At 43.9% G+C, this 26,972-nt stretch overlaps 1 protein-coding gene across 2 annotated transcripts; it reads left to right on the top strand.

Moving 5' to 3' along the window:
- The first annotated feature begins 219 nt into the window (after positions 1 to 219).
- On the top strand, positions 220 to 26,593 carry dync1h1 (dynein, cytoplasmic 1, heavy chain 1). 2 transcript variants are annotated; one of them, XM_084913996.1, is made up of 78 exons: positions 220 to 595; positions 1,719 to 1,806; positions 1,908 to 2,081; positions 2,200 to 2,455; positions 2,605 to 2,791; positions 2,902 to 3,173; positions 3,294 to 3,521; positions 3,621 to 4,274; positions 4,404 to 4,826; positions 4,935 to 5,114; positions 5,255 to 5,404; positions 5,537 to 5,683; positions 5,845 to 5,985; positions 6,153 to 6,329; positions 6,496 to 6,606; positions 6,705 to 6,824; positions 6,915 to 7,154; positions 7,303 to 7,458; positions 7,618 to 7,731; positions 7,837 to 7,947; positions 8,042 to 8,251; positions 8,356 to 8,502; positions 8,781 to 8,947; positions 9,131 to 9,304; positions 9,454 to 9,808; positions 9,910 to 10,104; positions 10,211 to 10,493; positions 10,583 to 10,683; positions 10,800 to 10,959; positions 11,192 to 11,432; positions 11,512 to 11,695; positions 11,817 to 12,029; positions 12,139 to 12,377; positions 12,473 to 12,629; positions 12,723 to 12,947; positions 13,036 to 13,266; positions 13,383 to 13,523; positions 13,618 to 13,851; positions 13,995 to 14,201; positions 14,306 to 14,427; positions 14,532 to 14,697; positions 14,795 to 14,958; positions 15,070 to 15,199; positions 15,329 to 15,462; positions 15,574 to 15,688; positions 15,768 to 15,929; positions 16,091 to 16,305; positions 16,401 to 16,605; positions 16,732 to 16,905; positions 17,015 to 17,134; positions 17,258 to 17,378; positions 17,969 to 18,164; positions 18,501 to 18,618; positions 18,706 to 18,921; positions 19,030 to 19,242; positions 19,401 to 19,528; positions 19,617 to 19,770; positions 19,953 to 20,099; positions 20,228 to 20,378; positions 20,489 to 20,742; positions 20,877 to 21,011; positions 21,103 to 21,197; positions 21,292 to 21,466; positions 21,552 to 21,627; positions 21,743 to 21,903; positions 21,996 to 22,107; positions 22,216 to 22,276; positions 22,361 to 22,484; positions 22,585 to 22,698; positions 22,792 to 22,962; positions 23,112 to 23,329; positions 23,413 to 23,516; positions 24,500 to 24,708; positions 24,973 to 25,126; positions 25,218 to 25,360; positions 25,484 to 25,652; positions 25,932 to 26,056; positions 26,155 to 26,593. In XM_084913996.1, the coding sequence occupies exons 1-78, from the start codon at positions 346 to 348 to the stop codon at positions 26,281 to 26,283; spliced, it is 13,923 nt and encodes a 4,640-aa protein (XP_084770122.1). In that variant the 5' UTR covers positions 220 to 345; the 3' UTR covers positions 26,284 to 26,593. The 2 variants fall into 2 exon arrangements, with proteins under 2 accessions (XP_084770122.1, XP_084770121.1); XM_084913995.1 differs by lacking the exon at positions 17,969 to 18,164 and adding an exon at positions 17,597 to 17,792 and having other exon boundaries at positions 221 to 595.
- Positions 26,594 to 26,972: the final 379 nt, after the last annotated feature.

Raw genomic sequence — 26,972 nt, 5'->3', positions numbered from 1 at the left:
ATTTTAAAAGCTATTTCAGCTGCATCATTCGAGACAACTCCCTTTCTCCCCCTATTTGTCGCACATGGTACTAACAAAAGGACAGAAAAAAACTGATTAATGCAACTGCATTATGGGTATTGTAGTCTTTGACGACCACAGCTCGGTGAACTCCCCATTTAAGGAACGACAAATACCAGAATCCTTGCGCATATAAAACAGATTGCGTCGGTTGCGACGTTTTGACAGCGGCAGTCAGTCAACCTATGACCCGCTGGTAGAAGCTGCAGTCAGCTTGTTACCGTCATCCTTTTTTCTTTGTTCACTTTCACACAACACCTAATCGTCGTTGACGCTCTTAGAAGGATGTCCGACGGCGGGGGGACGGAGGAAAACTCCGGCACTATGGAGGTGTCGGCCGTTCAGACGGTGGCTGATACCTCGGTGCTGCAGAAGCACATTCGGAAGCTGGTACCGCTGCTCTTGGAAGATGGCGGAGAGGCCCCGGCCTCGCTGGAAACCGCCCTAGAAGAGAAAAGCTCCGTGGAGCAGATGAGAAAATTCCTGGCCGATCCCCAGATTCACACCATCCTGGTCGAGAGAAGCGCTCTGAAAGGTACGTCAGAGAACTCGACTAGCTCATAAATATGATTTTAATAGCAACACTGTTTGTTCACCCAGTTACTTTAGAATAAAGTCGGCGTCTTTGCAAATTAGCTTTTCTTGTTAACCACCTGCCAAATCGTTTGGAAACTCATCGTTAACTGCTGCTTTTACAACGATATTAACAGATGCCGCTAAAGCTGTCCATCTACTTACTAAGATAACTGCGCCACACTGGGTGGGGACGATAAAACAATCTATTACAACAATAAAAAAATGGAGCAGTATGTTGACGTAACTCCGTTATTTTTGTGTTCCTTCTGCATTTATATAAAGCTATTATATATGCATATCACGTTGAGGCCTGGTGCACAAATAACGAGACAGATACACAGTCATAATAAAAACATGAAGCACAATTATAGGAATTCAAAGAGAATGGCTCCTTTGTCATAGCTGCAAGTCATTTTATCATGTGAACCAGCTTCTGTCAATAAACACATTATTTTCAGTTTCCCCAGGCAAATTAATCCTCATCTTCTGAGCTGCTTTCCTACTATATCTGTGCTGAATCTTGATCCTTTGATACCACACATGACCAGTCTTAGCCTGGAGGTTTTGGATTCCCAGCCCAAAGAGTCACTTCCCCGGCCTATTCACGGTTTTGCATTAATAATACTGATACTGCAATGCAGCCCACTCATCACTTGTAAGGGAGGGTGTGGACATGAATAGCTGCACCATCATCTGCTGCAGCATTTCTCATTGTGCACATCTATCTAGAGTCTGTGAAGGTTTTAGGTTTCTATCTAGAGTCCAAATAGTTTAATTCTTTTTTAGCTGCATTGCAACTTCACTGGCCTTAAGGGGTCAATCATGCATGTCTTTAAATAGTTTGAAATAATGTAAAAATAAAAGCAGTCACATGCCCTACCTTATTGTACATGAGGCAAATGGAAATGTAATAAAGCAAGACTATTTGCACTGTGGTGTCCTCATATTTACATTGACAAGGTATTAATGTGCTACTTTGACCTTGTTTAACACCTAATATGTATGAAGAACCTGATTCACACATTCAATTATGGGTCATCTGTTTAGTTATTAAATTAATATATGTATTTGTTTCCTCACAGAGGAGGTCGGAGATGAAAGTGAGGAGGAGAAAGAGTGCATCACTTATAATGTTAGCATTGACATCCACTATGGGATCAAGTCCAACAGGTAAATAATGCACTGGAAAAAGTAATACTGCATACGATCCTTCAGTTATTTAAATTCTGGCTATTCTGGATGAATACATTCACCTTTTCTTTACCCTGTAGCTTGGCTTTGATCAAGAGGACGGGCGTCATTGATGCAGACAAACCGATATCAACCCAGGTGCGAGTGCTGACCTTGAGCGAGGATTCTCCCTACGAGACGCTTCACTCTTTCATCAGCAATGCTGTCGCGCCTTTCTTCAAGTCCTACATTCGTGAGTCTGGGAAAGCCGACAGGTAATGTTACTTTGCAAAGCCTTCCTTAAATAAACTAAATCCTGAACTTGGCATTGAATTGCAAATGTAATGGAAGGAAAAAAACATTGTAACACTGTTATCTGTTACAACTTTCTAGAGATGGGGATAAAATGGCCCCCTCTGTTGAGAAGAAGATTGCTGAGCTGGAGATGGGCCTTCTCCACCTGCAGCAAAATATTGAGATTCCTGAAATCAGCCTGCTCATCCACCCCATCATCACAAATATCGCCAAGCAGTGCTATGAGCGTGGGGAGAAGCCCAAAGTCACTGACTTTGGCGACAAGGTGGAAGATCCTACTTTCCTGAACCAGCTGCAATCTGGAGTTAACCGCTGGATCAGGGAGATCCAAAAGGTAAGAGGAATTTCTATATATTTGTCCCAATTTAAAAGTCCACGATGGAAGTATATAACAAAGCAAAACCAGTCTTTGGAAAAAAAAACCCTCTCTAATAAAAAACACTTGATTTATGGTTGCTATCATCATTGCTCGCGCCCTTCTAGGTGACTAAGCTCGATCGTGACCCGGCCTCGGGCACAGCCTTGCAGGAAATTAGTTTCTGGCTGAATCTGGAGAGAGCCCTTAACAGGATCCAAGAGAAGAGAGAGAGCCCAGAGGTTCTTCTCACTCTGGACATCCTGAAACACGGGAAACGTTTCCATGCTACTGTCAGTTTTGATACAGATACCGGTAAGTGACACAAGTTATAACTTTGCTGTTTTTACTTGGCTGGCTCAACACATGTTTGCATTTAGAGAAGCGCGAGTAAATGTTCACTTCTCCTCTACTTCTTCCTGCAGGTTTGAAACAGGCAGTGGAAACCGTCAATGACTACAATCCTCTGATGAAAGACTTCCCTCTTAATGACCTGCTTTCTGCCTCAGAGCTTGATAAGATCCGCCAGGCTCTAATGGCCATATTTACTCACCTGAAAAAGATCAGGAACACAAAGTATCCCATCCAGAGAGCACTACGCCTAGTAGAGGCCATCTCCAGGGACCTGAGCTCCCAGCTCCTCAAGGTGTTGGGTACCAGGAAGCTCATGCATGTAGCCTATGAGGAATTTGAAAAGGTTGGTGTGGTTTTTTGTCTCCAGCATAAAATAACACCCACAATTACACACAAACACACACACCTTAGCCACTCACAGTATTATACATTTTCTTGAATGCCCTTACGCTTCTCTGTGCAGGTGATGGTGGCTTGCTTCGAGGTGTTCCAGACTTGGGAGGATGAGTATGAGAAACTGCAGGTTCTTCTGAGGGACATTGTGAAGAGGAAGAGAGAGGAGAACCTGAAGATGGTGTGGCGTTTGAGCCCTGCTCATAGGAAACTTCAGTCCCGACTGGACCACATGAGGCGTTTCAGAAGGCAGCATGAGCAGCTGAGGGCTGTCATCGTCCGTGTGCTGAGGCCTCAGGTAAACCTTTAAATGGTGTTTTGTTTTTGTTTTAACACACATCTTGACTAAGAGATTTAATGTTATTCTTCTGTTGTTGTTTTTTTGTTTTTTTTTAAGGTATCTGCAGTGCCTCAGCATGCCCCTGGAGAGACAGTTGAGCCTCAAGATATGAAGGTGGCTGGAGTTCTCTTTGATGCTGCTGATGCCAATGCTATTGAGGAGGTCAACCTGGCATATGAGAATGTGAAAGAGGTTGATGGCCTGGATGTGTCCAAGGAGGGCACGGAGGCCTGGGAAGCCGCCATGAAACGTTATGATGAGCGCATTGACCGCGTGGAGACCCGTATCACGGCCCGCCTGCGTGATCAGCTGGGTACTGCCAAGAATGCCAATGAGATGTTCCGCATCTTCTCCCGCTTCAATGCTCTCTTCGTGCGCCCCCACATCCGTGGTGCCATCCGGGAGTATCAGACACAGCTCATCCAGCGTGTGAAAGATGACATCGAATCGCTGCACGACAAGTTCAAAGTGCAGTATCCTCAGAGCCAAGCCTGTAAGATGAGTCATGTCCGGGACCTGCCTCCGGTGTCTGGCTCTATCATTTGGGCCAAGCAGATAGACCGTCAGCTGACTGCGTACATGAAGAGGGTTGAGGATGTTCTGGGAAAAGGTTGGGAGAACCATGTGGAAGGGCTGAAGCTGAAGCAGGATGGAGATAGTTTCCGGGCTAAACTCAACACTCAAGAGATATTTGATGACTGGGCCCGGAAGGTATTTTATTCAACACCGGTTCAGACATTTGGAAGAATATTATAGATTGTAATTCTTACATATTGCTTCCTTTGTTTTGGGCTAATTGCAAATTCAAAATATTTGTTATCCCTTTCTTTTCTAAATCAGGTTCAGCAGCGTAACCTTGGTGTGTCTGGTCGGATCTTCACCATTGAAAGTACCCGGGCCCGTGGAAGGGGAGGAAACATGCTTAAGCTTAAAGTCAACTTTCTTCCTGAGATCATCACCCTCTCCAAAGAGGTCCGCAACCTCAAGTGGCTGAGTTTCCGTGTTCCTTTGGCCATTGTCAACAAGGCCCACCAAGCTAATCAGCTGTACCCATTTGCCATCTCTTTGATCGAGAGCGTTCGCACCTACGAGCGTACTTGTGAGAAAGTAGAGGAGCGGTCCTCCATCTCCCTGCTGGTTGCTGGGCTTAAGAAAGAGGTTCAGGTTCTCATAACTGAGGGCATTACTCTCGTCTGGGAGTCTTACAAGCTGGATCCCTATGTTCAGAGACTAGCTGAGACGGTCTTCAACTTCCAGGAGAAGGTCTGTGTGAAGTAGATGTTACAGATATGCATGAACACAGACTCCAAAATGTCATTTAACTTTTAAATGACAAGTTGTATCAAACAATTTTGTCCTATTGTTTTTCAGGTGGACGACCTCTTACTGATTGAAGAGAAGATTGACTTGGAGGTTCGTTCTCTGGAGACCTGCATGTTTGACCACAAGACCTTCTCCGACATCCTGAACCGTGTGCAGAAAGCCGTGGATGACCTTAACCTCCATTCTTATTCCAATTTGCCCATCTGGGTCAACAAGCTTGACATTGAGGTCTGTAATGAAAGTTACATATTGTTCTGTAACTAATATAAAGTAATAGAAATACTTGGAATGTTTTGGTGTATAGTTGAACCTTTGTTTTGTTTTATAGGGTGCTTGTTGCTATGTTATTAAAATGGATGTTCTTTTAGATTGAGCGTATCCTGGGAGTGCGTCTTCAGGCTGGGCTTAAGGCTTGGACTCAGGTCCTCCGTGGCCAGGTAGAAGACAAAGCTGATGTGGACATGGACACAGAGGCTCCACAAGTCAGCCACAAACCAGGAGGGGAGCCCAAAATCAAGGTGAGAGTTGTGAAGTGGTACTGTGTTGCTTTGTCACGCTTTTCAAATGTTGATACACTTCTTTTAACATCTTGGAAAACCATGAAAATCTAAGCACAGCTTGCTGTTTTATTATTATTTCTTTATTCTTAGAATGTGGTCCATGAGCTGAGGATCACTAACCAGGTGATCTACTTGAACCCACCAATTGAAGACTGTCGCTACAAGCTCTACCAGGAGATGTTTGCTTGGAAGATGGTTATACTTTCTCTGCCCAGGATCCAGAGTCAGAGATACCAGGTAGCCATCTTAAAACAGTTGTTGTTTGCACTGGTGAATATCTGGTGTAGGTGATCATGTAGTGTAAAACCACTCACTACTAGGCAGGAATGATATTTGATGGTTTGGCCTATTGTACTTTGTACTGTTTTTATTTAAGCCACTCTGTCCCTCCTTGTTAGGTGGGTGTTCACTACGAGCTTTCAGAGGAGGAAAAGTTCTACCGTAATGCCCTCACACGGATGCCTGATGGACCTGCGGCCTTAGAGGAGGCCTACAATGCTGTGGAAGACATTGTCAATGAGGTGGAGCAGTATGTTAAGGTAAGGGGCACCTATTTTAAAATAAAACATTACCTTACAAATTGATAGCTATTGATTATTTATTTTTTATTGTTTGTCTTTAGCTTTTATGACTCTTCGGACATACAGGATATACATTTGTGGTTATTTCACTGTTTATATGCTTTATTTTTGTTACTGCTGTTCAGGTTTGGCTGCAGTACCAGTGCTTGTGGGACATGCAAGCTGAAAACATTTACAACCGCCTTGGTGAAGACCTCACAAAGTGGCAAGCCCTGCTGGTCCAGATCCGCAAAGCTAGGGGAACCTTTGACAATGCTGAGACTCGAAAAGAGTTTGGACCAGTGGTCATCGACTATGGCAAGGTAGTAATGACTGATGGGTCGTGGTGTTGTGTTCAAGTAGGAGGAGGAGAAATACATTTCCACATTAAAACTTCCCTTATTTGTTTTGTGCAGTTGTATTTTTGACAATCCAGAACCCCCATGTGTTGGCTATACATTCAATTTTCATATTTCTATCTGATAACAGGTCCAGTCTAAGGTGAACTTGAAGTATGACTCCTGGCACAAGGAGGTTCTCAGCAAATTTGGTCAGATGCTGGGACAGAACATGCAGGACTTCCATGCTCAGATCTCCAAGGTAACGTGTGGTTTTACCAACATAGTTGGATGGATGACTTACACACAGGGTAATAGTTATTCAGGACAGATGACTCATGCTTTGCTGTTCCTCATCAGTCCCGTCAAGATCTCGAACAACATTCTGTGGACACGGCTAGTACTTCAGATGCTGTCAACTTCATAACATATGTCCAGACTCTGAAGCGAAAGATCAAACAGTTTGAGAAAAATGTGGATGTAAGTACTCCAAACTATGTTTTTTTGTTTTTAAAATCGGTTAAATTAAAATCATTTTCTAATCACAATCTCCCTCCTTTTTACCCGTAGTTATTCCGTAACGGACAGCGTTTGCTGGAGAAGCAGAGATTTCAGTTCCCTCCTTCTTGGCTCTACATTGACAACATTGAAGGCGAATGGGGTGCGTTCAGTGACATAATGAAGCGCAAGGACACCGCTATCCAGCAGCAGGTGGCCAACCTGCAGATGAAGATTGTCCAAGAGGACAAAGCTGTGGAAAACCGCACCACTGACTTGCTTAATGACTGGGAGAAGACCAAACCAGTTGCTGTAAGAAATATTTATCTTAATAAATTTAGTTTTCTATTTATAGCACATTTAATGCTAGATGTGGTTAATATTTTTAGATGCATAACTTAATAATACCTTAGTTAGAAAGAAATATATATATTTTTTAATGTCTGATCTGTTCCCTTAGGGTAACCTGCGTCCTGAAGAGGCCCTTCAGTCTCTGACCATCTATGAAGGCAACTTTGGTCGTCTGAAGGTTGAAAGGGAGAAGTGTGCCCGTGCCAAAGAGGCCCTGGAGCTTACTGATACTGGTCTGCTCAGTGGCAGTGAGGAGAGAGTGCAGGTAATGCCAGTGCACATTTACATAAATGGTTAAATTACAAAATGATAAATGTAAAATTCATTCATTCTGTTTTCTGGCTGTATTTCATTATCCATAAACTAAAAATTAAACCATTAACTGAACATTTTGAACCATTTCTGTCTTTGTGGTGACCTGTAGGTGGCGCTGGAGGAGCTGCATGACCTGAAAGAGGTGTGGTCTGAACTGTCGAAGATCTGGGAGCAGATTGACCAAATGAAAGAGCAGCCATGGGTTTCTGTACAACCACGCAAGGTACCAAAAGCAGCGCAAACATTTAGATTAAATCCCTGTGCCATTCTGTATGCTCCTTAAATTCTTCACAGAATATAACATTAGTTGATTTATTTGTACATGTAGCTCCGTCAGAGTCTTGATGCACTTCTGAACCAGCTGAAGAACTTCCAAGCAAGGCTGAGGCAGTATGCTTCATACGAGTACGTACAGAGGATGCTTAAAGGTTACTTGAAGGTCAGTAAACTAGTTTCACTCAAACTAATCAAAAGTTCTAACTTACACGACAAATTTGCATTTTACATTTCCTGTGGTTTCCTTTTCCCTCCAGGTCAACATGTTGGTGATTGAGCTTAAATCAGAGGCTCTGAAGGACCGTCACTGGAAGCAGCTGATGAAGCGCTTACATGTGAACTGGGTCCTGTCAGAGCTGACTCTTGGACAGATTTGGGATGTGGATTTGCAGAAGAATGAGATGGTGGTGAAGGATGTTCTTCTGGTAGCCCAGGGAGAAATGGCTTTGGAGGAGTTCCTGAAACAGGTAAAGAAGATTTGCAAGAGATGGGCAGTTATAGCCTACATCATTAGAAATAGCTCTGTGGTTTGTTATGCTATAATTGTACTTATGCTTCTTTTGGTTTTCAGATCCGTGAAGTGTGGAACTCGTACGAGCTCGACCTGGTGAACTACCAGAACAAGTGCCGTCTGATTAGAGGTTGGGATGACCTCTTCAACAAGGTCAAAGAACATATCAACAGTGTGTCCGCCATGAAGTTGTCTCCTTACTACAAGGTAAACAGAACTATACGTTTAGTTTATTAAGGTGGCAGTTGAGCTTTTTTTTTTCCTTTGTGGCGGACCACCAGGTGGCTCCACTCACACCCAAGTTGAAGGGAAGTGCTGGGGTGGAGATTTTGGCGCTTACTATATGTGAGGTTCTGAGAGTCAGTTAAGTTGGAGTGAGACACTGAGACCTCTCCTGTCGTTATTACATACCTCCACACCTTTATATTTCAGCCAGTCAGGATGGCATACATCAGTACCATGTTTTTCTTTCTGTTTTCTCCCAGGTGTTTGAAGAAGATGCCCTGAGCTGGGAAGACAAGCTGAATCGAATCATGGCTCTGTTTGATGTCTGGATTGATGTGCAGCGTCGCTGGGTCTATCTGGAAGGTATCTTTACAGGCAGTGCTGACATCAAACATCTTCTGCCTGTAGAAACTCAGAGATTCCAGAGGTAAGTCTTTCTAAATGCTGCCAAATCGTGTCAGCATTTTAAAAATATTAAAAAAAAAATATATAAGTAAGCTTTAAGAATCATAACCTGATTTATTTGGCACACTCATGTTTAGTCTCCATTTCCTTCCATAAAAATATTTTATACTAACTTCTTGTGTAATCTGTCTCTCTCTTTTTCCAGTATCAGCACTGAGTTCTTGGCACTGATGAAGAAGGTGACAAAGTCTCCTCTGGTGATGGATGTCCTGAACATACAGGGAGTGCAGAGGTCCCTGGAGCGACTGGCTGATCTTCTTGGAAAAATCCAGAAAGCCCTTGGCGAATACCTGGAGAGAGAAAGATCCTCATTCCCCAGGTATGAAGGGCATACTAAAGCTGAGCAAACAGAAGGAGGAATGTGTAACTTCTCTTCAAATGCATTTTAAAAGTGAAAGAGTGTATCGGATATTTTGAATGCATTTATTAATACAATGATTTGATCAATTACTTTCTTGTTGTTGGCAGGTTCTACTTTGTGGGAGACGAGGACCTGCTTGAGATAATTGGCAACAGCAAGAACGTGGCCAAACTCCAGAAGCACTTCAAAAAGATGTTTGCTGGTGTCTCCAGCATCCTCCTCAATGAGGACAACACTGAGGTGCTGGGAATCTCATCACGTGAGGGTGAAGAGATTATCTACAAGACACCAGTCTCCATCACAGAGCACCCGAAGATAAATGAGTGGCTGACACTGGTGGAGAAGGAGATGAGGGTGACCTTGGCCAAACTGCTGGCAGAGTCTGTCACAGAGGTCACTACTTTTAACAAGGGCACAGCCATTGACCTGAGCCAATACATCAACTGGATTGATCGCTACCAGGTTGGGATTTAAATAATTAATTCCATACTGTTTTAATTTCGAAACACTCTTGAAATCTGGAACTGTGTTAATGTCGCCTTATCTTTATTCTCGTTTCATAGGCCCAGCTGGTGGTCCTGTCCGCCCAGATTGCCTGGTCTGAGAACATAGAGTCTGCCTTGACCACCATCTCTGGTGGTGGGGACATGACGCCACTGCAGGGAGTTCTGTCGAATGTGGAAGCCACACTCAACGTGTTGGCTGACACTGTGCTGATGGAGCAGCCTCCAATCCGCAGGAGGAAACTGGAGCACCTGGTGAGTTTGGACATTTTTTTTTTTTTTTTTTTTTTTTTTTAGATATTTGTGAAAAATTGTTGTTGGATAAAAATAGTCTAAAATCCATTTCACTCTCCATTCTTAGATCACAGAGCTGGTGCACCAGCGTGATGTGACCAGGACTCTGATCAAGAACAAGATCGACAACCCCAAGTCCTTTGAGTGGCTCAGCCAGATGCGCTTCTACTTTGATCCCAAGCAGACAGATGTCCTGCAGCAGCTGTCCATTCAGATGGCTAATGCCAAGTTCAACTATGGCTTTGAGTACCTGGGTGTCCAGGACAAGCTTGTTCAGACCCCACTGACTGACCGTTGCTATCTCACCATGACCCAGGCCCTGGAGGCTCGCCTTGGTGGATCTCCATTTGGTATGGAACTACTATTTAACTTTTTGTTTTACAACATGGCAAAGAGGGAAACAACCCCCCAACCTTGACTGAATTTGTCCTTTATCTAGGTCCTGCTGGCACTGGGAAGACTGAATCAGTGAAAGCCCTCGGTCACCAGCTTGGACGCTTTGTCCTGGTCTTCAACTGTGACGAGACTTTTGACTTCCAGGTAAATTTATCATTTTAGCAATTTTATGACAGGACACCAACATACCATCAGAGATTAAACACTGTGCTCTGTTATTGCTTATTAATTCAGTGATCATTTTTCGTTTTCTCCTTCAGGCAATGGGCCGTATCTTTGTGGGTCTGTGCCAGGTAGGAGCCTGGGGCTGCTTCGATGAGTTCAACCGTCTGGAAGAGAGAATGCTGTCGGCCGTCTCCCAGCAGGTCCAGTACATCCAGGTCGCCTTGAGGGAGCACAGCAACCCCAACAGAGACAGAAGTATGCATAATATTTGTGAAAGATGGCTGTCCTTTTAATGAGAAATATCCAGACTTAGACATTTGTGAGAATAAAACGCAGCAAAACAAATATTCTTCAACACTTCATGCTGCTGAGGAAAAATATCACCAGAATATGCCACTATATTCATCACCAGTGATTAGGTTTTTCCAGGGGAGTGTATTATAAGTAAGTCTTTTTTCCTTCTTTTTCCTTTTGGTCACTTTCCTAGGCGTACCTGTCACTACAGAGCTCCTGAACAAGCAGGTCAAGGTGAGCCCAGACATGGCCATCTTCATCACCATGAACCCTGGCTATGCTGGCCGTTCCAACCTGCCTGACAATCTGAAGAAGCTTTTCCGTAGCTTGGCCATGACCAAGCCTGACCGCCAGCTCATTGCACAGGTCATGCTCTACTCTCAAGGTTTCCGAACAGCTGAGACCCTTGCCAAAAAGATTGTGCCCTTCTTCAAGTATGTATTGTTTTAGTTAGTAACTTTGACAGGACTTTAAGTCAGAGGTATGACAACTTAATCTTTTGCTTCTTTAAAGACTGTGTGACGAGCAGCTCTCCTCCCAGAGCCATTACGACTTCGGTCTCCGAGCACTCAAGAGTGTGCTGATCAGTGCTGGCAATGTCAAGCGGGAGCGAATCCAGAAAATCAAGAGAGAGAAGCTTGAGCGTGGAGAGGATGTTGATGAGAATGACATTGCAGAGAACCTTCCAGAACAGGAGGTATGTAAAGTAGACTCTTGGACATGGAGGTCATGTTTATTCAGGGCAGAGTTTTTGCAAGTATAACAAACTTATTTTAGAAAATGAGTTGTTTTACTCAGTCTGTCTGTAATTTTTTTAGATCCTGATCCAGAGTGTGTGTGAGACCATGGTTCCCAAGCTGGTGGCAGAAGACATCCCTCTGCTGTTCAGCCTGCTGTCGGACGTCTTCCCTGGAGTTCAGTACCATAGGGGAGAGATGACTGCTCTGAGGGAGGAGCTGAAGAAGGTCTGCAGAGAGATGTACCTCACTTATGGAGATGGGGACGATGTAGGCAGCATGTGGGTAGAGAAGGTATGAAGCTGAATGGAACTGATATACTTTAGTTCAATGGGCTTTAAACATTTTCCTGTTATAAGATTCACATATACTGACATTTAACTTGTCGTTCAACCTTTTCCAGGTGCTCCAGCTGTACCAGATCACACAGATCAACCACGGTTTGATGATGGTGGGACCTTCAGGAAGTGGGAAGACCATGGCATGGAGGGTGCTGCTCAAGGCCTTGGAAAGGTTGGAGGGTGTGGAGGGCGTGGCCCACATTATCGATCCCAAGGCCATCAGCAAAGACCACCTGTACGGAACCCTGGACCCCAACACTCGTGAATGGACTGATGGCTTGTTCACACACATCCTCAGGAAGTGAGTTCTGTAATAATTTAGTAATTACACATCTTCCACATTGTTGTAATTAATTTCTTTTTAATCTTTAAATGAACGATTTCTTTCAATTTCAGGATCATTGACAATGTCCGAGGTGAACTACAGAAGCGTCAGTGGATCATCTTTGATGGCGACGTTGACCCAGAGTGGGTTGAAAATCTGAACTCTGTTCTGGATGACAACAAGCTGCTCACCCTGCCCAATGGAGAGCGTCTCAGCTTGCCACCAAATGTAAGAGCATGGCAGTTTATACACAAATTTCTTTTTCTCTTTTCCTGGAGACTTCATTAAGTATTCAACCCAAATTATTCTTTTTCTGTCCAGGTGCGTGTGATGTTTGAAGTGCAGGATCTGAAGTATGCCACCCTAGCCACTGTGTCCCGGTGTGGTATGGTCTGGTTCAGTGAGGATGTTCTCAGCACTGACATGATCTTCAACAACTTCCTGGCTCGCATTCGCAGCATCCCATTGGACGAGGGAGAGGATGAAGCTCAGCGGAAGAGGAAAGGCACAGAGGATGAGGACGAGGCTGCTTCACCAATGCTGCAGGTAAATCTAGAGAAGAACACATGCTGTATTTAAAAACAAACAAATAAAAAACACTCTAATGCTGTCCCCACTTTCTGCTTTAAACTAGATCCAGCGAGATGCTGCATCGGTCCTTCAGTCGTACTTTACCTCCACTGGCCTCGTGATCAAGGCCTTGGAGCATGCCTCGAAGATGGAACACATCATGGATTTCACCCGCATGCGATGTTTGGGCTCATTGTTCTCAATGTTGCACCAGGCCTGCCGTAATGTGGCTCTGTACAACAACAACCACCCTGACTTCCCCATGCCCATTGATCAGCTGGAGAAGTACATGCAGGTAATGTTCTCCTTTTTCTTGCTCTGTAATGAAAGAAGTATAAATGCTGAGGTGTTGCATCAACATGATTACTGTGCTTTCCTAAAACTAATTGTTTTCATGGAATTTCTTTGCAGAGGTATTTGATCTACGCTGTGCTCTGGTCCTTCTCTGGTGATGGAAGGTTGAAGATGAGGGCAGAGCTTGGGGAGTATATCCGTCGCATCACCACTGTGCCACTTCCTACTGCACCCAATGTTCCCATCATTGATTATGAGGTACATCCTTTCTTTGTCAAAGAGTTGCTGCTGCTATTAATTCCCTATATCCACTTTTTTAAAGATGAATCATTATGTTTTTATTTGTGTTTAGGTGTGCATCTCAGGGGAGTGGCAATCCTGGCAGGGCAAAGTGCCCCAGATTGAAGTGGAAACCCACAAGGTGGCATCCCCAGATGTTGTTGTTCCTACCCTGGACACTGTTCGCCATGAAGCTTTGCTTTACACATGGCTGGCCGAGCACAAACCACTGGTGCTGTGTGGACCACCTGGCTCTGGAAAGACCATGACCCTGTTCAGTGCCCTCAGGGCTTTGCCTGATATGGAGGTACTGGGCTATGAAATCATTTTCACATTAATTGCCTGATCTTTGAAATATTCACAATCAGTTCTAATCAAATATTGGCATTATTGTTGTTACTAAGCTGTTCCCCTCTAATAGCCAAAATGTCTACTGCTGCTTTCTACCAGGTTGTTGGTTTGAACTTCTCCAGTGCCACCACCCCAGAACTGCTGCTGAAGACGTTTGACCACTACTGCGAGTACCGGCGGACTCCAAATGGTGTGGTCCTCGCCCCTGTCCAGCTGGGGAAGTGGCTGGTGTTGTTCTGCGACGAGATCAATCTGCCAGACATGGACAAGTACGGCACACAGAGAGTTATCTCTTTCATCAGACAGGTATGACAAAATGATTCTGTGTTAAGCCCTTAGTATTTTTAAGTATGTCTAAGCACTTTATTTAAGTCATTGCTGCATCAAATTGGGATCCTATGTCTGTGCAGATGGTGGAACATGGAGGCTTCTACCGCACCTCAGACCAGACTTGGGTCAAACTGGAGAGGATTCAATTTGTTGGAGCCTGTAATCCTCCCACTGACCCTGGCAGAAAGCCTCTCACACACAGGTACAGCACTTAGACTGAACATCTGATTAGAACTGTAGTATAATTAATGTTTAATGCAAAAGGCAGGCTCTAACAGTGGTCATATTACCACATAATCTTTCTAGGTTCCTGCGTCACGTCCCTGTGGTGTATGTGGACTATCCAGGCCCAGCCTCCCTTACCCAGATTTATGGAACCTTTAACCGTGCCATGCTGCGCCTTATCCCCTCTCTACGAACCTACGCTGAACCTCTTACAGCCGCTATGGTTGAGTTCTACACCATGTCTCAGGTAAAGATGATTACATTTCTCTTAATATGCATGTTTTATTGGAGACTTTTTTTCATATAAATAAAAATATTGAATATTGTTCTTTTTTCCACTTCAGGAGCGCTTCACCCAGGACACACAACCCCACTACATCTACTCTCCCAGAGAGATGACCCGCTGGGTAAGGGGTATCTTCGAGGCCCTGCGGCCACTTGAGACTCTTCCTGTAGAAGGGCTCATCCGCATCTGGGCCCACGAAGCCCTTCGTCTCTTCCAGGATAGGTGGGTGCTCCCTGATGTGAGGCTAATTGTGCTTGCTCCGCATCAGCTATAAAGTGTAACATTTTTGATAGTAACGTTTAAAATGTGATCATATCTGATTGTGTCATTCAGGCTTGTAGGTGATGAAGAGAGAAGGTGGACAGATGAAAACATTGACACGGTCGCTCTCAAACACTTCCCCAACATTGATAAGGAGAAGGCTCTCAACAGGCCTATCCTCTACAGTAACTGGCTCTCCAAGGTACATTAGAGACATGATGGCCAAACTCTGATCCTGCTGCTGTTAAATTACTAAAGAGTTGTAAGAATTGACTTCATCATTTATGGCTCTAGTAAGAATTTTACTGAGTTTGTGTTTTTGTGTATGTAGGATTACATCCCAGTGGAACAGGAGGAACTGAGAGACTACGTGAAGGCCCGTCTGAAGGTCTTCTATGAGGAGGAGCTGGATGTTCCTCTGGTGCTCTTTAATGAGGTTCTGGACCACGTCCTCAGAATTGACCGGTAAGTAAAGGCTTCTGAGCGTTGTCATCTCAGTGTTACTTTAATTATAAAAAATGACAAAAATAAATATTAATTTTGGATTACATTTTTAAAATCTTTATCCTTTGTTAGAATCTTCCGTCAGCCTCAGGGACATCTACTGTTAATTGGTGTGAGTGGAGCAGGAAAGACCACGCTGTCCCGCTTTGTAGCCTGGATGAACGGATTGAGCGTCTACCAGATTAAGGTAGATACAAGTGATTTGTAGTCATAGAACATTTCCCTGCCTTTTACATGGATTGTTGAGCGTGTTTTTGTGTTTTCAGGTACACAGGAAATACACCGGGGAGGACTTTGATGAAGACCTGCGTACTGTGCTGCGTCGCTCAGGTTGTAAGAACGAGAAGATCGCCTTCATCATGGATGAGTCCAATGTGCTGGATTCTGGTTTCCTTGAGAGAATGAACACACTTCTGGCCAATGGAGAGGTAACTTGCAGCTAGTTTCCTATTTGTGGTGCTTTCGTCATTTGAGTGTAAAAAAGACAACACCGCCCCTAGTTTTCTGAGGTTAATGTATGTCCATTGTTTTCTGGCTTTTATTGTGTTAATGTTACCCTTCTTTTTTTCTTCTTCTTCTTTTTTAATAGGTTCCTGGGCTGTTTGAGGGAGATGAGTATGCCACCTTGATGACTCAGTGTAAGGAAGGAGCCCAGAAAGAGGGTCTGATGCTTGACACACATGAGGAGCTGTACAAGTGGTTCACCAGCCAGGTTATCAGAAACCTTCACGTGGTTTTCACCATGAACCCGTCATCAGAGGGCCTGAAGGACAGAGCTGCCACATCTCCTGCCCTGTTCAACAGGTACAGACACTTAGAGTGGATGATTGTAATAAATGTGAGGAAAAAGAAAACTGCACTGAGTTTCCGTGTTCACTGAAAACATTCCTCTGCGTCAGGTGTGTGTTGAACTGGTTTGGAGACTGGTCCACAGAGGCCCTATATCAGGTGGGTAAGGAGTTCACCAGCAAGATGGATCTGGAGAAGCCCAACTACAAAGTGCCAGACTACATGCCCATCGTCTACGACAAACTGCCCCAGCCACCATCTCACCGAGAAGCTATCGTCAATGGCTGTGTGTTTGTACATCAGACTCTTCATCAGGTAGAGCTGTTTCCAGCAAATGAGCTACTTTATTGTTATTTCAACAGCAGTTGCAAATGTTCTTAGATACAAATGATTGTAAAATTTTCTGAGACGTACATAAATAATACTTTTAACTTGTTTCAGGCAAACAACCGTCTGGCCAAGCGTGGCGGTCACACAATGGCCATTACTCCTCGTCACTACCTTGACTTCATCAATCAGTATGCCAACCTGTTCAATGAGAAACGCAGCGAGTTGGAGGAGCAGCAGATGCACCTCAACGTTGGTCTCCGCAAGATCAAGGAGACTGTCGATCAGGTGAAGTAGCCTTTTCGTTTCATGAAATCTTAAAAAGCCATCAGATTAGTTTCCCCAATGAAAATTTTGTCAGCTTGTTAGAAGTGCTTGTGTTTGTCTCCTTTCACAGGTGGAGGAACTTCGTCGTGACCTGAGAATTAAGAGCCAGGAGTTGGAGGCAAAGAATGCTGCTGCCAATGACAAGCTGAAGAAGATGGTGAAAGACCAGCAGGAGGCCGAGAAGAAAAAGGTAGGAAGGCTGAACTTTGAAATGACTAGTTTTTAAAGGCTTTAGACATTGTTGCTTAGGCCTGCAATTACGTGTTTAAGTGTTTAAGATTTTAATTTATTTACTCTGTCATTGTGATTCAAGGTGATGAGCCAGGAGATTCAGGAAGCTGTGTACAAGCAGCAGGAGGTGATTAAGGACAAACAGCTGAGTGTCAAACAGGATTTGGACCAAGTGGAGCCAGCTGTTATTGAGGCTCAGAATGGTACAGTGATTCTTGTTCATTTATTCATCAGTGTCTTTAAAAAAAATTAATTTAAGATTATTCTTTCAGTCATTTGATGTCATAAAACCAGCAGAGCCAGTACAGCAGCACTTGGATTGTTATGTAGACTTTGTTAACATCTTCTGCTTACATCCTCCCATCATCATGCCCCCTTCCCTCATCATAAAACCTCATCCTTGCTCACCTGATGTTGATAGCTGTTAAGTCCATTAAGAAGCAGCACCTGGTGGAGGTGCGTTCCATGGCCAATCCACCCGCAGCAGTGAAGCTTGCTCTGGAGTCTATTTGTTTGCTCCTGGGAGAGAGCACAACGGACTGGAAGCAGATCCGTTCCATCATCATGAGGGAGAACTTCATCCCCACCATTGTTAACTTCTCTGCTGAAGAGATCAGGTGACATGAGAGAATCTTTGTTTATAATTGTTTACTAAAAATTTCCCCTTCTGTCTCCCTCTCTCCCCCTCCTTCATGTTTTTCTGTCTTTGCCCCCCTGAACCTCTTTCCAAATTCTTCCTCCCAAACACTACTATTTGTATCTTGCAAACACATTCCTCCTTTCACTTAACTAGCCGTGAGTTCTATTAAGCGGCAGCACCTAGTAGAAGTACGGGCTATGACCAACCCCCCAGCTGCAGTCAAACTGGCCCTGGAGTCTATCTGCCTTATGCTGGGCGAGGAGACCAATGACTGGAAAAAAATCAGACAAGTTATTATCAGGGATAATTTCATCAGCAGCATAGTCAACTTTTCCTCTGAGGAAATGAGGTATATGTGTCAGTGTGTTTTGTTTTTGTTTTCTAATGGAAGCACAAATGCCATTTAATCAGTACAAGTGGCACCTGTGATTAGCAATCAGTGTTAATTTACTGGAACAAAGTGTAATCGGCTGTTTTTAAATCTAAGAATAAGCTGATGGTAAAAACTACTGTGCTTGTGATTTCTTGCAGCCAGAAATTGGTAGAAATTGTTCCCATCCCCAACTCCAAACACAATTCAAAATAATCCTCCACACTGTTCCACAAGTTTGATTTTCTCATTGATTATTGACTGCACAGAGTGCTGCTGTATTGTAACTCCTTGGACTATTTCAACTATTTCCAGCGACTCCATCCGTGAGAAGATGAAGAAGAACTATCTCTCCAACCCAAGCTACAACTATGACCAAGTGAATAGGGCATCATTGGCCTGTGGACCCATGGTGAAATGGGCGATTGCTCAGGTAGAGAAGCCTGAACAATATGAAAATAAGGACTATAACTGGGTAATGAGGGTTTTCGTCTAATGTACACTTCTACCACTCCTCTAGCTTAATTATGCTGACATGCTGAAGCGAGTGGAGCCTCTGCGTAATGAGCTGCAGAAGCTTGAGGATGATGCCACGGACAATAAGACGAAGGCAGAAGAGGTGGAGCAGATGATCAGAGACTTGGAGGCCAGCATTGCTCGGTACAAGGAGGAATACGCTGTCCTCATCTCTGAGGCCCAGGCCATCAAGGCTGATCTGGCAGCAGTCGAGGCAAAGGTAATTGTCCATAAAACATGCCTGGTTCTGTTCAGATCATCTGTTCAGGACTAAACTGAAGTTTTTTGGAGGAAAAAAAATCTAATTTATTATGTTCTTTACTCCCAGGTGAACCGCAGCACAGCCCTGCTGAAGAGTCTGTCAGCAGAGAGAGACCGCTGGGAGAAGACCAGTGAGACGTTCAAGAACCAGATGTCCACCATCGCAGGCGACTGTCTGCTTTCTGCAGCATTCATCACATATGCCGGCTACTTTGAACAACAGATGAGGCAGAACCTGTTCACTACATGGTCTCATCACCTGCAGCAGGCCAACATTCAGGTATTTCCTACTCCAGTCCACATGTCCAGTCATTTTTGATCAACACGTCTCCAAATGTCAGCCTCATTGTGATTACTAATATAAACCATAGTCACCAGCAAAAGTGCTGTCAATAGATCAAATTTCAAGGTGCTCACTGACTTGATTTTCTCCCGCAGTTCCGCACAGATATTGCTAGAACTGAGTACCTGTCCAATGCAGATGAGAGGCTCCGCTGGCAAGCAAACTCTCTCCCAGCTGATGACCTCTGTACTGAAAATGCCATCATGCTCAAACGGTTCAACAGGTCCGCAAACCTCACCTATCTCCTTTAGGCTGTGTGTTTAGTTGAACTTACTTCTAAACATCTTTGATCTTTCTTTATCTCTTATTAGGTACCCACTAATAATCGATCCATCAGGCCAAGCCACAGAGTTCATCATGAATGAGTACAAAGATCGCAAGATCACAAGAACCAGCTTCCTGGATGATGCCTTTAGGAAGAACTTGGAGAGTGCTCTGCGTTTTGGAAACCCACTGCTGGTTCAGGTAAGAGCTACCTTCTCCAACTGCCAGTGTTTTCCCTGTGTGCTTGCTGCTTGATAATTTTCTTAAAGCTGCCATAATCAAAGGACTAGTTTGTTTAGAGTTGGGGGGGAAATAAAAAAAACAACTTGGAAAATAGATTTTAATCTCAAGGGAGATTAAATTTGAAATATTTATTTCCAAAGGACGTAGAAAGCTACGACCCCATCCTAAACCCAGTGCTGAACAGAGAGGTCCGCAGGACTGGAGGGCGTGTTCTCATCACCCTTGGAGACCAGGACATTGATCTTTCACCTTCGTTTGTCATCTTCCTCTCCACCCGAGACCCAACGGTAAGGGCACTGTTTATTGTATCAGTATTGATCAACTAACATTGTTATTTGCTTTGTTTAAAAAATACAAAACAAAACAGTTGTACAAAAGAGTTTATCTACATTGTTATGGTCTCTTGTGTCTGCAGGTTGAGTTCCCACCAGACTTGTGCTCTCGTGTTACCTTTGTCAACTTCACTGTGACACGCAGCAGCCTTCAGAGCCAGTGTCTCAACGAGGTCCTAAAGGCTGAGAGACCTGACGTGGATGAGAAACGCTCAGACCTCCTTAAACTGCAGGGTGAGACAGAAACATTGAGATTCTTTGATAAAATGATAAGACACAGGTGGTGGGAAAAGGGATTGGTGAAATTTTAATGACTCAACTCTTATATTATGACTGTCTTTCAGGCGAGTTCCAGCTGCGTCTTCGCCAGCTGGAGAAATCTCTGCTGCAGGCCCTCAATGAGGTTAAGGGTCGCATCCTTGACGATGACACCATCATCACCACACTGGAGAATCTGAAGAAGGAGGCAGCTGAGGTGACTAGGAAGGTGGAGGAGACTGATATCATCATGGCTGAGGTGGAGGCCGTGTCACAGCAGTACCTGTCTCTGTCCTCTGCCTGCAGCAGCATCTACTTCACTATGGAGGCTCTGAACCAGGTCTGGGCACATCTCATTTGCTCTTTAAACTAGTACTGTTGGTAGTATTGTCTTCTTTTCTCAAAATTGCTGTAACATCAATGCACACAGAGATAGGAACTCAGAATTAAACTAAGCAAATGTTCTCCCTTCAGATGCACTTCCTCTACCAGTACTCTCTTCACTTCTTCTTGGACACGTATCACACAGTGCTGTATGAGAACGCCAACCTCAAGAACATTAGTGATCATTCACAGAGGCTTGCTGTCATCACCAAGGATCTTTTCCAGGTTTATAACATAACTCCTATGAATAAGGGTTGTTTTTGGGGGGGGTGAATGTAACAGTCATGAGCTTTATATGTGATTTGTGTGGCATTAGGTGGCGTTCAACAGGGTTGCCAGAGGTATGCTGCACCAGGACCACATTACATTTGCCATGCTGCTGGCTAAGATCAGCATAAAGGGCATGACCAGGTAAGCGAACACCTGAGTTATACTAATGGAGCACAAGCAGTCATGGCATACTGCATGAAGCACCGTTACTTATTTATTTTCTCCTTTTTTCCAGTGAGCTGCCATATGATCCAGAGTTCCAGCACTTCTTACGTGGTAAGGAGATCGTACTGACAGGCACACCACTTCCCAAGGTGAAGGGTCTGACCGCTGAGCAGAGTGAGGCCATGGTTCGACTCAGCCGCCTGCCAGCTTTCAAAGACTTGGTTGAAAAAGTCGAGGCTGACGAGGTGAGTAATGGTAGGCCGATGGGTAGTTTGTAGTTTGACTCTTAGAAACTCTATTAGTAATCATTTGTTTTGCTTGTTACTTCAGCAATTCTTCATGTGGATTGAGAGCAACACTCCAGAGCTGGCTGTTCCATACCTGTGGTCAGAGGAGAAGCAGTCCAGTGAGTATATACATTGTGTACAAACATTAAGGCCAAGCAAAAAAAACAAAAAACAAACTCCAGTGTATATATTTGTATAAATCATATCTGCCTGAACTGTCCATTATATGTTCAGCTACCATTGGCCAAGCTCTGCACCAGCTCCTGCTGATTCAGGCCTTCCGTCCCGACCGTCTCCTGGCCATGTCACACATTTTTGTATCAAAGGTGTTGGGAGACACATTCATGAGCATCATTGAGCAGCCTCTTGATCTAGCTAATATCATCGACAGTGAGGTAATGATCACTTATTTATTTCAGATCAACGACCTTCCTATTGTCACTCTTGCACATTTTGCTGATAATTCTTATTTTTTTTGTGTCTGTAGGTGAAGCCCAGCACTCCAGTACTGATGTGTTCTGTGCCAGGTTATGATGCCAGTGGGCTTGTCAGAGATCTGGCTGCTGAGCAGAACAAACAAATCACCTCAATTTCTATCGGTAAGAAGGAAATAAACGTAACTTTTGATTTACCAGTAATGTAGATCAAGTGCTTAATGAGAAATTTTGAGGATATTGTAAATAACTGCTTACCGATGTTTTCCACAGGTTCTGCTGAAGGTTTCAATAAGGCTGACAGAGACATCAATACTGCTGTCAAGTCTGGCAGGTGACTAATGTGGTTTCTTTGTGTTTGTGAGACTGTACAGTTTGTTTTCTTGTACTGATATCCTGACTGTTCCTTGTCCTGCAGGTGGGTGATGCTGGAGAACGTCCATCTGGCCCCTGGGTGGCTGATGCAGCTGGAGAAAAAGCTTCACTCTATGCAGCCTCATGCCAGCTTCAGGCTGTTCCTCACAATGGAGATCAACCCCAAGGTATATCACATCATTCATTAGATTTGTCATTTAGACTTGGATTAATTCATTGTCAATTTCACTAGTTCCTGTTTTTCATGCCGCTGTGTTTTACCACCAGGTGCCAGTGAATCTGCTTCGTGCTGGCCGTATCTTTGTGTTTGAGCCTCCTCCCGGCGTCAAGGCTAACATGCTGAGAACTTTCAGCAGCATCCCAGTGGCTCGCATGTGCAAAGTAACATAATGGACACACACAAATGTGAAGAATAAACGATCAGTGCTGTCCAAACATTCTCCATGTAAATCATGTTTTCCCATATCCACACAGGCCCCCAACGAACGTGCGCGTCTCTACTTCCTGCTTGCTTGGTTCCATGCGGTCATCCAGGAGCGCCTGCGTTACGCACCACTGGGCTGGTCCAAGAAATACGAGTTTGGAGAGTCTGACCTCCGTTCTGCTTGTGACACGGTTGACACCTGGCTGGATGACACTGCTAAGGTTGGAGAATTAACACTTTAAATGTTTTCTAGTTTTTGTATGACTAATCCTTTCCTCCTTGTAGCTGTTGCCTAAATCTATTAGATAATGGTCAGTTTTAAATAATATGACCTTGCTCCACTCCAATCGTTACACTCATGCACACACAGGGTCGTCAGAACATCGCTCCAGACAAGATCCCCTGGGCAGCTCTGAAAACCTTGATGGCCCAGTCAATCTATGGAGGTCGGATCGACAATGAGTTTGACCAGCGGCTGCTCAACACCTTCCTGGACCGCATCTTCACCAAGGGAAGCTTTGACAGCGAGTTCAAACTGGCTCTCAAAGTTGACGGACACAAGGACATCAAGATGCCTGATGGCATTCGGTCAGTATCTGATAAGTTTTAGCTTTTGTTGTTCTCTGATAAACATTCTCTGTTAAGCGTCTGATCATTTTGATTTGTTACAGACGTGAGGAGTTCATGCACTGGGTGGAGATGCTTCCTGACACTCAGACGCCATCTTGGCTCGGATTACCGAGCAATGCAGAGAAGGTCCTGCTTACCACTCAGGGTATGCTGCTGTTGCTGTTACTGAACGACAGCTTGTTTTTCATCTGTGTTCCATTTATACTTAACAAGTTGAGATTGAATATTCTCACTGGGTAGCTCATTAACCAACTCTCTCTCTGTTCTAGTGTCATAACTCGTACTTTGGCAGGCTGTCGCCGTGCAGTGAGAGGTCGAAATTTTAGATTTTGTTGTTTTTTGCGTCTTCTTTGGACAGAACACTGTGTGCCGGGTGTCAAAAAACATGTTAAAAACATTCCTTTTCCTCATCTCTCATCCTTCCATCAGTTCTCTCCACTCTTTACCAGTTAGTTTTCAGAAGCAGCCTTCTGTAGCATAGCTATAATGTGCAGCGTAGCTGTAGTCATAGCCATTTTACTTTAAAAGGTTTTCTTCCCAAAGGATGGGTGTGGGTCTCCTCACCCTTCAGCAGCTGTATTTCACAGCCATCATGTTGCTTTGCTTAGATGTTATCTTGTCCCACCTGCTGATTAGGACTTCAAACATCCTACCATGCCTGCTTCCCATCCTTTCACTCCTCCTCTCTGACCTCCACAGTCATGGCTGCCAAAGCATCCATCCCTTGAGCACATGGTCCAGTCTCCCCTTCCTTCATCCCCATTCCACCCCAAATTTTCTCCCTTAAAACCCGCCCCCTTTTATTTTTTATTTATTTTTTGGGGTTGTGCTTATTTCTTTTACAGATCCAGTCATTCAGAAATGTGGATCATTATCCACTTGGCAATTTTGTTTAAAGTTACATGTGTTGGAATTATTGCCTGAAGCCTTGTGTATTTTGTCTGACCCAGTGTAGTCCTATTTTTATTTTTTTATTTTTGATAAAACAAACCCTTTATTAACCTATCCTTGAGGTAAGGTGTTTGTTTCTTTTCTGTGATTAATTTCTTCTCCCCTTCCTACATCCCACCATGGCCTTGTCTTCCACCTCTCCCCTTGCCCAATCACTCCCTCTGCCGGGCTGCGCAGGCACTGACATGATGGGTAAGATGCTGAAAATGCAGATGTTGGAGGATGAGGATGACCTTGCCTACGAGACTGAGAAGAAGGAGCGCACTTCATCCACATCTGACACCCAGCCAGCTTGGATGAGGACCCTCCACACCACCGCCTGCAACTGGCTGCAGCTCATGCCGCAAACGGTTAATCCTCTCAAACGCACAGTGGAGAACATCAAGGTAATGACAGAGAATAGAGGGCTGGCAAGCAGGCTTGTGCTGACAATATCCTTCTTTCATTTATAACCAAGGAATTGTTTCACCATTGGGTGATTTTAAATCTTTGTGCCTGAAATGTGAGGTAATCGGGTATAACTGATTTTAAAAAGTTTGATTTTCAGTAAATGAACATTTTTCTTTTTTCAGTTTCACCAAAACACATCTGTCTGGCTTCTATTTTATGGTTTTGTTTTGGCATTAATATTATCTCTGTCCAAATACCAGGACCCCCTGTTCAGGTTCTTTGAGCGTGAAGTGAAAATGGGAGGTAAGATGCTTCAGGAGGTCCGTCAGGATCTGTCCGACGTGGTGCAAGTGTGCGAGGGCAAGAAGAAGCAGACCAACTACCTGCGAACACTCATCAGTGACCTTGTAAAAGGTTCTTCACTCAGACTTTTTGATGTACTTTAATGAATTTGTTTATTTGTTTGACTACTTTATATACCTGTGGTATACACCTGTCTGTCCAGGAATCCTCCCTCGCAGCTGGTGTCGGTACACAGTCCCCGTCTCCATGACCGTAATCCAGTGGGTGTCAGACTTCAGTGAGCGTATCAAACAGCTGCAGCAGATCTCCCAGGCAGCTGCCAGCGGGGGTGCAAAGGAACTGAAGGTACTGTTTGTGCACACATTCAAACAAGCTTTGGTTCTTAAATAGTTTGGTTAAAAATGAAAACAAAATGTGTTTTCATTTTCTTTTTATTTCTACTTCGTCTCTTCCTCTCATCATTTCCAGAACATCCATGTGTGCTTGGGCAGCCTGTTTGTGCCAGAGGCTTACATTACCGCCACCCGCCAGTATGTGGCACAGGCAAACAGCTGGTCCCTGGAAGAGCTCTGTCTCGAGGTTAACGTCACCACTGCTCAGGGCGCCTCACTGGATGCCTGCAGCTTCGGCATCAAAGGTTAGACTTAACACATATCATCTGATCTAGTTGGCGGCAAAAGCACTGCACAAATCAGATAACAATGTTAGACAGAACAGACAGCGTTGTAATTAAATCATATCCATATGAATTTAACATGTTTTTTTGTTTGTTTGTTTAATATGGACTGAAATTAACCTAAAAAAGTGTTCGCAGGACTCTAAAACATGCTACTAACTGTATTTGTGGTCTAATGTAGTGAGTTGTAAAGACATTAATTTCTTTTTCTCATTCCAATCTTGCTTGCTGCACCCTCAGGTCTTAAGCTTCAAGGAGCTACTTGTGCCAACAACAAGCTGTCTCTGTCCACCTCCATCTCCACTGAGCTGCCTCTCACTCAGCTCCGCTGGATCAAGCAGAGTAATGCTGAGAAGAGACACATGGTAAAAAAAACCCAAAACATTGGGATCTAAAAAGCTAGATTTTGAAATATAGCTATGGAGTTGTCCTTTTCACCTTTTGTGTTTTCCTTTCGCTGCAGGTCACTCTACCCGTGTACCTGAACTTCACCCGGTCTGACCTAATCTTCACCGTCGACTTCGACATCGCCACCAAGGAAGATCCTCACAGCTTCTACGAGCGTGGAGTTGCCATCCTGTGCACAGAGTAATTGAAACGAGATGTTTCCTCACTCCAAGTCTTGATTATAATCAAACCACATTTAATCACTTACATTCATTACCCCATAATAGTAGTTGTAGTCTGTTGCATTCCAATATGAAACCTGGTTAGAGATGTTTGTGGAACTGCAGTGAACGTGTAACAGTTCTTAGAAAGTGTTTTGGAAGGTTGAGGAGACGTTGTCTGATGGTTAATGAAAAGAAAATGAAATGTGGAAAGAAAAGTTGGAAAAAAAGATGTTTTAATGGAAGAACCAGCACGTTGTTGTATTTAGATGGAATAAAGCTCATTGGAATGAACTGCTTGGTCTTTGTGTTTTAATTAATGTCGTACATGGTTGTTGCTATGGAGCTCTTTTCTTCTTAGGAGCCTGTTCAGACTGGGAAGTATTCTAAAGGAAATGTTTAAGTGAATCACACACATGCCAAAGGAAACATCAGTGACATAATGTTCTTTCTTGTGAAGCTGATATGGATTGTCCCAAATGCAATATCAGCATTGTAACTTTAGACAGTCTTTTCCTGAATGATTTTTTCCAAATTATATAAAGACATCTGGACTGTGAACATGACACAAAAGCAAAGTTCACCAAGAAATAACAAATGTAAACTTATTTTTTGCCCTCTGTAACAGTTCTCCTTTTAGCTACTTTTTTTTTTAATGATCCAAAATGTTAAT

This window comes from Perissodus microlepis, chromosome 19, assembly GCF_051167445.1.
Source record: "Perissodus microlepis isolate ML-2025 ecotype Zambia chromosome 19, ASM5116744v1, whole genome shotgun sequence".
NCBI classification, from domain to species: Eukaryota; Metazoa; Chordata; class Actinopteri; order Cichliformes; family Cichlidae; genus Perissodus; species Perissodus microlepis.
This window is presented reverse-complemented; position numbering and strand designations above follow the sequence as displayed.